This window comes from Trichechus manatus, unplaced genomic scaffold (genome assembly GCF_000243295.1).
Source record: "Trichechus manatus latirostris isolate Lorelei unplaced genomic scaffold, TriManLat1.0 scaffold00024, whole genome shotgun sequence".
NCBI classification, from domain to species: Eukaryota; Metazoa; Chordata; class Mammalia; order Sirenia; family Trichechidae; genus Trichechus; species Trichechus manatus.
Genome location: NW_004443960.1, coordinates 22,860,884 through 22,871,171, shown reverse-complemented (window position 1 = coordinate 22,871,171; position 10,288 = coordinate 22,860,884). Strand labels below are relative to the sequence as shown.

At 39.8% G+C, this 10,288-nt stretch overlaps 1 protein-coding gene across 1 annotated transcript in view; it reads left to right on the top strand.

Moving 5' to 3' along the window:
* ARHGAP17 (Rho GTPase activating protein 17) overlaps nucleotides 1-10,288 on the top strand; it is a 60,691-nt gene that overhangs the window by 27,198 nt on the left and 23,205 nt on the right. Inside the window, exons 10-13 of the mRNA XM_023728535.1 lie at nucleotides 3,192-3,303; nucleotides 3,893-3,974; nucleotides 5,759-5,839; nucleotides 7,850-7,963. Of these exons, the coding sequence (XP_023584303.1) occupies nucleotides 3,192-3,303; nucleotides 3,893-3,974; nucleotides 5,759-5,839; nucleotides 7,850-7,963 (389 nt within the window). The remainder of the gene's footprint in view (nucleotides 1-3,191; nucleotides 3,304-3,892; nucleotides 3,975-5,758; nucleotides 5,840-7,849; nucleotides 7,964-10,288) is intronic.

The window sequence follows — 10,288 nt, the reverse complement described above, 5'->3', positions numbered from 1 at the left end:
GAAAATGACAATTCTACCCAAAGCAATTTACAAATACAATGCAATCCCGATCCAGATACCAACAACATTCTTTAAAGAGATGGAAAAACTAATCATTAACTTTATATGGAAAGGGAAGAAGCCCTGGGATAAGTAAAGTTCTACTGAAGAAGAATAAAGTAGGAGGACTCGCACTGCCTGACCTCAGAACCTACTGTACAGCTACGGTAGTCAAAACAACCTGGTACTGGTACAGCGACAGATACATTGACCAATGGAACAGAATTGAGAACGCAGATGTAAATCCATCCATCTACGGTCACCTGATCTTCGACAAGGGCCCAAAGTCCATTAAATGGGGAAAAGACAGTCTTTTTAACAAATCGTGCTGGCAAAACTGGGTGTCCATCTGCGAAAAAATGAAACAGGACCCATAGCTCACACCATACACAAACAGTAATTCAAAATGGATCCAAGACCTAAATATAAAACCAAAATCTATAAAGTTCACAGAAGATAAAATAGGATCAGTGCTAGAGGCCCTAATGCACAGCATTAATGGGATACAAACCATAACCAACAACACACAAACCCCAGAAGATAAGCTAGATTATTGGGATCTTCTAAAAATTAAACACTTACGCTCATCGAAAGACTTCACCAAAAGAGTAGAAGGAACCTACAGACTGGGAAAACTTTTTGGACACTGCAAGCCAGACAAAGGTCTAATCTCTAAAATCTACAAGAAAATCCAACACCTCTACTACAAAAAGGCAAATAATCCAATTTAAAAACGGGCAAAAGAAATGAACAGACACATCACTAAAGATGTTCAAGCAGCCAACTGACACATGAGGAAATGCTGCCGATCCTAGCCATTAGAGAAATGCAAATGAAAACCACAATGAGAGAGCATCTCACTCTGGCATTTCTGGCACAAATCAAAAACACTGGAAATAACAAATGTTGGAGAGTCTGCGGGGAGATAGGAACTCTTATGCAGTGCTGGTGGGAATGCATAATGATACAACCATTTTGGAAAATGATATGATGCTTCCTTAGAAAGCTAGAAATAGAAATACCATACGATCCAGCAATCCCACTCCTAGGAATATATCCTAGAGAAAAAAGAGCTGTCACACGAATAGACATGCATACCCATGTTCATCGCAGCATTGTTCACAATAGTAAAAAGATGGAAACAACCTAGATGCCCATCAACAGATGAATGGATAAACAAACTATGATGGTACATACACACAGTGGAGTATTATGCAATGATAAAAAACAGTGATGAATCTGTGAAGCATCTCATAACATGGATGAAACTGGAGGACATTATGCTGGGTGAAATAAGTCAATCACAAAAGCACAAATACTATATGAGACCTCTACCGTAAAAACTCATGAAAAAGTTTACACACACAAAAAAAACTATCTTTGATGGTTACGAGGGATGGGAGAGGTGGGAGGGAGCTAAATAGACAATAGATAAATGGTAACTTTGGTGAAGGGTAAGACAGTACACAATACTGGGAAAGCCAGCACAACTTGTACAAGGAAAGGTCATGGAAGCTCTGTAGACACATCCAAACTCCCTGAGGGACCGAATTGCTGGGCAGAGGGCTGTGGGGACCATGGTGTCGGGGAACATCTAGCTCAGTTGGCATAACACTGTTTATAAAGACAATGTTCTACATTCTACCTGTGAGCAGCTGTCTAAGATACTCCACTGGTCTCACACCTTTGGGAGCAAGGGAGAATGAAGAGAACAGGATACAAGGAAAAGATCAGTCCAAAGGACTAATGGACCACAGCTACTAAGGCCTCCACCAGGCTGAGTCTAGTACAGCTAGATGGTGCTCGGCTACCACCACTGACTGCTCTGACCGGGATCACAGCAGAGGGTCCTGGACAGAGCTGGAGAAGGATGTAGAACAAAATTCTAACTCAAAAAAAAAAGGCCAGATTTACTGGCCTGACAGAGACTGGAGAAACCCTGAGAGTATGGCCCCCGGACACCCTTTTAGCTCAGTGGTGAAGTTACTCCCGAGGTTCCCCGTTCAGCTAGGGATTGGACAGCCCCATAAAACAAAACGGGACTAATGAGGCACAGCAATCCAGGGACAAGGACTAGAAGGCAGGAGGGGACAGGAAAGCTGGTAATAGGGAACCCAAGGTTGAGAAGGGACAGTGTTGACATGTTAGTAGGTTTATTAACCATTGTCATAGGGCAATATGTGTACTGTTTAATGAGAAACTATTTGTTCTGTAAACTTTCAACTACAATACAAAAAAAAAAAGAATTCTCTATGTGAGATCAGACTGCCAACTGCATGTCAAAGGTTTGATGGGAAGCCTAGGGGACAGTGACTTGAAGATAATGGTGCTGGAATAATTTGGAAGAGGATAATGAGAACAGCAGTACAACTGGAAGAATGTAATCGATGTCACTGAATTGTACACGTGGAAATTTTTGAAGTGGTGTATCTTTGGCTATGTATATTTTCACCAAAAAAAAAAAAAAGGTCGAGAAGGGAGAGGGTTGACATTTCGTGGAGTTGTTAACCAATGTCATAAAACAATATGTATACGGACTGTTTAATGAGAAACTATTTGTTCTGTAAACCTTCATCTAAAGTACAATAAAAAAAAATTTTTTTTTTAAATAAATAAAAGGATCCCTGGTGGTACAGTGGTTAAAGCACTTAGGTGCTAACATGAAGGTCGGCAGTTTGAACCCACCAACCACTCAGTGGGAGAAAGATGTGACAGCCTGCTTCCATAAACATTTCAGCCTTGGAAACCCTGTGGGGCAGTTCTACTCTGTCCTGTAGAGTCATATGAGTTGGAATCAACTCAGTGGCAGTGGATTTGGTTTTGGTTTATAGCGAATCAACCTTGTGTAAGTATAAAATACTGTTTTAAGATTGGTTTCTCATATGCACAGGTATTTAGCAATGGGGCAGAGCAAGAGCTAGCATTATTAAAAACAAACTGCTCTATCTATCACCCTGCGAGGGGGACGTGCTTGGTCCTCTTCCTGCCTCCTAAGAGCCCTGCCAGGCAGGCAGTGTTGCCACTTTCTGCGCTCTGCATGAGGAGGTGTTGGAGTCAGGCAGGACGGAAATCTCTTCCGTCAGACCATACTGTGCCCTTAGTTTAAGGCTCACAACTTGCGCTTGATACTAATGGCTTTTAATTGTCTTTAGGGCCTTTTCCGAATTGGGGCTGGGGCCTCCAAGTTAAAGAAACTAAAAGCTGCCTTAGACTGTTCTACTTCTCACCTGGATGAGTTCTATTCAGACCCCCATGCTGTAGCAGGTGAGTTCCAAGGAGTGTCTGTGAATCGAGTCCCTCTCAGAGCGGTGGGCTGTCCTATTTCAGACAGCTGGTCAGCTAAAAATCCAATTTTAATTATAAATTTAAGTGACAAAACTGAAATAGTCTCCGATAAAATTCCCTAGTGGTGAAGTGTGTGCGCGCGTGTGTGTGTGTGTGTGTATCTGTTCTGTTCCTGGGTTTATGTGTTTGTTTGTTTTTGTTTTCATGATTGTTATGTAAACGTAAAGGTGGCTTATAATTGAAATACTTGGAGTCATGCTTATATTTTCTTCCCTTCTGTCACCCTCGAATCTAGATCTCCCTGAGTAAATGATGTCTATTAAGAGGATGACTCTGAAGCTAATTTTATTTTCTATTGAGCCCTCAATGTATTTTACAAGGGATGGAATTGCTTTCATGAGCATTTCATTCTCTAACTCCATCCTCCCCACTGCCCCAGATTATGATTTGTTCTGTATATATACCTTGGACAATTGTAGTTGAAATAATTTCAGTGTGCAAAACCACATGTGCCAAGATTCCCAGCCTTACTGCGTTTCATGTTCAAGGAGACTGTTAATGATTTCAGGTGCTTTAAAGTCCTATTTACGGGAATTGCCTGAACCCTTGATGACTTTTAATCTGTATGACGAGTGGACCCAAGTTGCAAGGTAAGTTTAAGGAACACTGAGTCTTAAAAATAAGAGGAAATGAAGTAATATTGTGCCCCTTTTGTAAATCGTTTTACCCTTGGGATCATAAAATAGCATTGAAGTAGCATAATAACACGTATTATTTGTTAAGGAATATGTGTCCCAGTTCTTATTTTAAATTCAGAGTGAAAATACTGACTATCATAATGATTAGTTTAGGAAGGTCACCATTTATGTGTTGTCTTAAATTTGAGTGATTTATATGTATGAAGACATATAGATTCATATGGATGAGCCATATTAAAGGACTGGCTGATCACAAACTCTGTTTGTATTGAAGTAAGTCCTGTAACTGAGGATGAGTGCCATACTAGCCAGTGGCATTGTGTTTGTTGGGCTGCATGCAGACTCATCTGTGCAGGAACATGATGATGATGTTATTATTATAATAGTTAATGTTGTCAGAGCACTTACTATGTGCTAAGTGCTGTACTAATCTTTACACCTGTTACCTCCTATAACCAGTACCAGTTGCCATCAAGTCGATTCTGACTCATGGCGACCCCATGTGTGTCAGAGTAAAACTACATTCCATAGAATTTTCCATGGCTGATTTTTTTGGAAGTTGATCACCAGGACTTTCTTCCAAGGCACCTCTGTGTAAACTCAAACTGCCAACTTTTCAGTTAGTAGCAGAGTGTGTTAACCGTTTGCACCACCCAGGGACTCCTTACTCCTGTAATCCTTGCTTAACATCATAAAAGGCAGATGTTGTTGTTATTCTCATTTTACAGCTGAGAAAACTGAGGCTTGGGAAACTAAGGAACAGGGCCAAGGCCATTAGCAAGTAATTGGCAGAGCTGGAGTTTAGACCCAGACCCATCTGACCTGAAGACTGTGTTCTTTCCCCTCTGTCCCCAGCTTTAGTCTGGCTGGGAACCGTTGGCTTTAAGCAGGGCAGCCTTGCTTACAAGCTACAAAGTTGTAGGAGTTTATCTTTGGCCAGCTCTCCAGACTGGGTCAGATCTGAGAGCAAGCTTTAAGTCCAAAGGGGTATTGTATACGTAACTTCTAACACTCTTGTCACTGGTGGGTAGAGTTGACTTTGCTTTGCAGGCTCTAGCATGTCCCTTTTGTTGAATGTTTCTATGAAAGCTTATAAGTCCAAACCATAACCATGTAGTAGAAGAGTTTCTGTAATTGTTTCGTAACAGAAATGGGCTTCTTGGTCTGGAGCCGCTGAGTGGTATTGAGAGCAAGGAAAACACAGAGGTCTGGGTGTCTGTGAGCTTGGCCAACTGATCCGTGGCTTGGCCACATTTAGGATAAGAAAATTTGTGCTTCACAGAACCGTACATTAATGTACTCATTTTCTCACTGAATTGTACATGTAGAAAATTGTGGAGGTGTGTATATTTTGTTACGTATATTTTCAACACAATTAAAAACAAATACGCATTCTCTAGACAGAAATGTTCATCGTCTCTTATGTGCCAAGCATTGGTTTAGGTGGTTTTGTATGGTTATGCCCCTGAAGCCTCACGACATCTCCACAGATCAGCATGATTACAAATCAGGAGATAAGTCTTAGTGAGGTTGACTTACTGCTCAGAGTTAAATAGCTAGTGGTGAAGCTGGTATTTAACTCCCGATCTGTCTATTTCAAAATCAGTGCTTCTTTTCAAACTGCTTTTTCTGACAATGAAAGCATCTCTGTTGTGAAGGCACATTCATACAGGTATTACTAATTAATATGTATGTTAATAAATCATTGTGAATAAAAAAAATTTTTTTTTCTTCAGCGTGCAGGATCAAGATAAAAAACTTCAAGATTTATGGAGAACATGTCAGAAGTTGCCACCACAAAATTTTGTTAACTTTAGGTATGTGTGGTTGGCATCCTGCTGACGAAGCCTCCAGAGAGCTCCATTGACCATGGAGTGAAGATATCTTTAGCCCCAGCTGAGACGTCATTTCATTCAGGCATACTTAAACAAACCAAACCCATTGCCATCGAGTCGATTCCAACTCATAGCAACCCTATAGGACAGAGTAGAACTGCCCGTAGGGTTTCCAAGGAGTGGCTGGTGGATTCACACTGCCAACCTTTTTGGTTAGCAGCTTGTGCTCTTAACCACTGTGCCACCAGGGCTCCCAGGCATTCTTAGCACATTAAAACAATGCTTTGGAGAGTAACTCGGGATTACTGAAAAGGGGATTTGATGTATATTATTGTGATCTGTCTGAAGCATCAGGATCATGTCTGGCAATGGTGGATAGGTTGAATTAGCATTTTAGCCCTGCATCTGTTGGAAAAAAAATTCCCATGAAAAATTTGGTCATGTAAACAGCATGTTAGATTACGAATCTAAGTGGTTCAGTATTTAAAGTCAAAATTAATCAAGTTGGATTTTCTGTAATGATATCTTTCACGTATGTTACAAAATTTACTTTAAATAGAATGTAAATCATCCCACTAAACAAAATCTCAAGAAATGAAGATTACATATTACTTTATAGAATACTTGGTTTCTAAAAATATTTGCCCTAGAACAAATTGCTGAAATTTAACCTCTATTTTCCCATTGACTTTAAAATGTAACGTTGAAGAAGCATAGAGAAAAGGGGGAAAGGTAGCCCCAGGGCATAAATCATTTAATACTAAAGAAAATTTTCTAAGAGGACTTCGTTATAAGCCACGGCTACTTTACAAGATACGTGTCTGGTATGTTACCTGGCCTTTAAATCTAGTCTTGGACCCTATTACTAAGTTTTAACTCAATATTCGCATTTAATACCTTAAATATCAACCTTGCCTTATGGGTGGGTTAATATTTGTAATATCCCTCGTTGATTCATTTAACATACTCATCTCTCAATCTATTCAGTGTCTTATGGTGGGAACTGAATTACAGTTCTTAATAGGTTGGGATTTGGCCTTTTTATTTTGTTTATTATACACTTTTTAGTTTTAACTTATTTTTTGAATAGGGAGTACATTCCCATGGTTCATAATTTAAATGGTACAGAAGTTGTACAGTGAAAAATCTCTCTCCTGTTCCTATCTTACAGCCGCCTATTTCCTGTCTTGTGACATAGCCAATGTTTTTCAGTTTCTTATATATCCTTCTAGCAAGAGTTGACGCATTTATAAGCAAATACATACGTATACGTATGTACATATTTTTCCAGCCCTCTCCTCTTTTCTTTTACCGAATGGTAGTGTATATTGCATGCATCTTTCTCCTCCTTGCCTTTTTGGCTTAACGTACATCGTGGACATTTTTCCGTCTCAGTACGTAATAACAGACTTTTTGCATAGTACTCCACTGTACTATATACTGTAACTTAATTAACCAGCTCCTATTGATAGCTAATTATGGCATTCCTAATTTTTTGCTTTTACAGTGCTGCATTTGTACATAAGAGAGTATATATTTAAGATACATTTGCTGTTTTCATAATTACAACATAGCATTTTCAAATACATGTCCCTTTAAATAGTATACCTATAGTTTTTTTCTTTTTTTTAACTATGCTTACATTAAAGATATATTGAGCTTCGCTGTTAGTCACGTAATTTATTTTGGGGTAGAATAGAGAGGATATAAAGGAGAAATGGATTAGAAACACATAGCAAATAGAGGTTCTGAATCATTGAGATTTCCATATGAGCTGTGTTATTCTCCCAAGCCCTAAGGTAGTCTGTTCTCTGAAACAAAGAATACAAATACAAGAAATTTGTAAAATGCTTAGCCTGAGCCAGTTTCTAATTTAGTAACACTCTGTGGTTAGCACCTCAGCAATCTGAGATTGAGCACCTGGGCACTAAGATAATATTCCTGCAGATCTTTCAGAGTGGACCCTTTTCCTCCTTCCCTTTTGTCTCATAGGTATTTAATCAAGTTCCTTGCAAAGCTTGCTCAGACCAGCGAGATTAATAAAATGACTCCCAGCAACATTGCAATTGTATTAGGCCCTAACTTGTTATGGGCCAAAAATGAAGGGTAAGTAACCTTTCTTCATATCATCGGATTTTATTATCTTCTTCCCATCTGATGGAAAGAATAGAAATATAATTCAACATATACAGTCTAGTTTAAGATGCACTCCAGGATGTTCTGAAGTGATTTTTCCACTCAGCCAACATTCTTGGAACGCTGCTGTGAGCGGACTGATGTCCCAGATGCTGGGCATACAGAGATGTATGAGACATCGACCCAGTTCTCAAAGAGCTCTGCTCTCGGGCAGTGAGTTAGATCAACGGCTACAGTACAATGATAAGATATACATGCACACATATAACATAGACATCATAAAGCATAATGGGAACACAGATGAAGGAACGTAGTTCAGGCTGAGAAGTTGAGAGAAAGCAGTAGTTAGGAAATGGCACCTATGTGTACCTTAATGAATTAGTGGTTTCCTGCAAAAGGGACCTGTATGAGCAAAGGCATTGCAGGCATGAAAGGGCCTGATTTCTACAGTTTAGGGATACGTTGCATAGTGAGCACAGGGGATGTGAGGCTGCAGCTGAGTAGACTAGGACCAGGTTATAAAGGGCCTCAAGTATCTCGCTGAGGTGTTTAGAACTTTTTCTGTGGGTCATAGGGGAGCCATTAGTGTTTCTAAGCAGAAGAATGACTTCATCTGATTGTACTTTAGAAAGATAAATGTGTTGGCATTGGGAAATTTGGATCGAATAGAAGAGAGAGATCAGGAAGATCAGCTGGAAAGCTTCTGGGAAATCACCAGCATTGCTTGAGTGTTTACTCTGCTGCTACACTATGATTATCTCTGTAATCCTCGCAAATAGCTCTTGAAGTGGGTGCTGTTGTCCTCATGTTTACAGATGAGGGCACTGAGCCTTAGAGGACAAGTAACTTGCTTCAGGTTGCACAGCAGGAAAGTGGTGGAACCAAGGTGCTGGTTGCAGAGTGTGTGTCCTTAGCCACCTGTGCCCTTCCCTGCCTCCTGTTACTGCTAGTCAGCTTTGTAAAATCATAAACAATTCAAGTTTCCATTAAAAAATACAGTGACTTTTTGAATCAAAGTTGTCTTTCTTCCTCCCTCCCTGCCTCCCTCCATGCCTCCATGTATGCTCAGTCTTGTTTCAGAAAGTAGTTATAAGATTACTTACAAAAATCCAATACCATATAGTAAAATTAAAGATAAGTGGATATACAAAGTTAGCTATATACCTTGTATCTTACAGCAAAATAAATTCCAGGTAGACTAAAGAGTTCAATATAAAAAGTGAAGCCATAAACATGGCTGGTATATATTTGTTAGTTTTTTGTATGGAGAAGGTTTTCTAGGCATAAAAGTAGTGCCAGAAACAATTAAAAAATGGATGGATTTGACTGTAGAACAGCAACAAACTTCTACATGTCAGAAAGCACCTTAAACAAAGGACAATTGGCAAACTAGGAAAGGTTCCAAAATATCCAGAATATATAAAAGATTTTACCAATCAGTAAATATTACTTCATCTAGGAGAAAAAATTGGCAAAGAATATGAAGAGAGAGTTCTTTCCAGATTCAACAGGCTTCTAAGGCATTAAGGGTATAGGAGTCAGATGAGTGGTATGGGGTTGTAGAGGAAGGGGAATATGAAAGGGTGGGAAGGATAATTGCAGGGAGTGCTTGCCTAAAGAATTGCATTTTAAACTGGAATTTGAAAGGAGCCAGACCTTCTGCTTAGTTGGAAAATGGAGTAAAACTGTCCCTTCAGGTGAAAAGAGAGGTCAGAGTGAGATAGCAGAGAGGAGGTAGGTTGAGGCAGTCAGACCTGGGATCAAGCTTCTCAAGGATTCAGGCTCCTTGTCTATAGCATGGGCCTCATAACAAGTTGTTACAAAATGAATGTAAATGAGGGGAAAATGTGAAGCACTGAAGCATGGCAGGTGGTCAGTGGGTGTCAGTCCTTTGCAGGTTGCTTGCTTTCTTGGTGTTCTGACTCCTAACTGGAATATGAGCTCCTTGATGGATAGAGAAGGTGATTCCTGAGCCATGGCAGCAGAAAGTTCCAGCTTCTGAACACTCAGCTTGGGACCAGTCCACATACATACCTCAGGTTTTCCCATGTAAATAGTAAGAGGTGCATTGTAACAATGAAGGCTCTTGGTTACATTACAGGCAAAATTGGTTTTTCATGATCTTTGGTCTTGGAAGGTTAACTATCATGTATAATACTGTTCAAATAGGAAAAAACCACCTTTGTTGCAGACAAATTTAAAACCAGCGTTTTGACATACCACTTGCTTACTGGCTTTAGCTGCTCCTGGCTGCCTGTGTGTTGTGGACACCAGTTTTTATCACGGTGCAGGTTA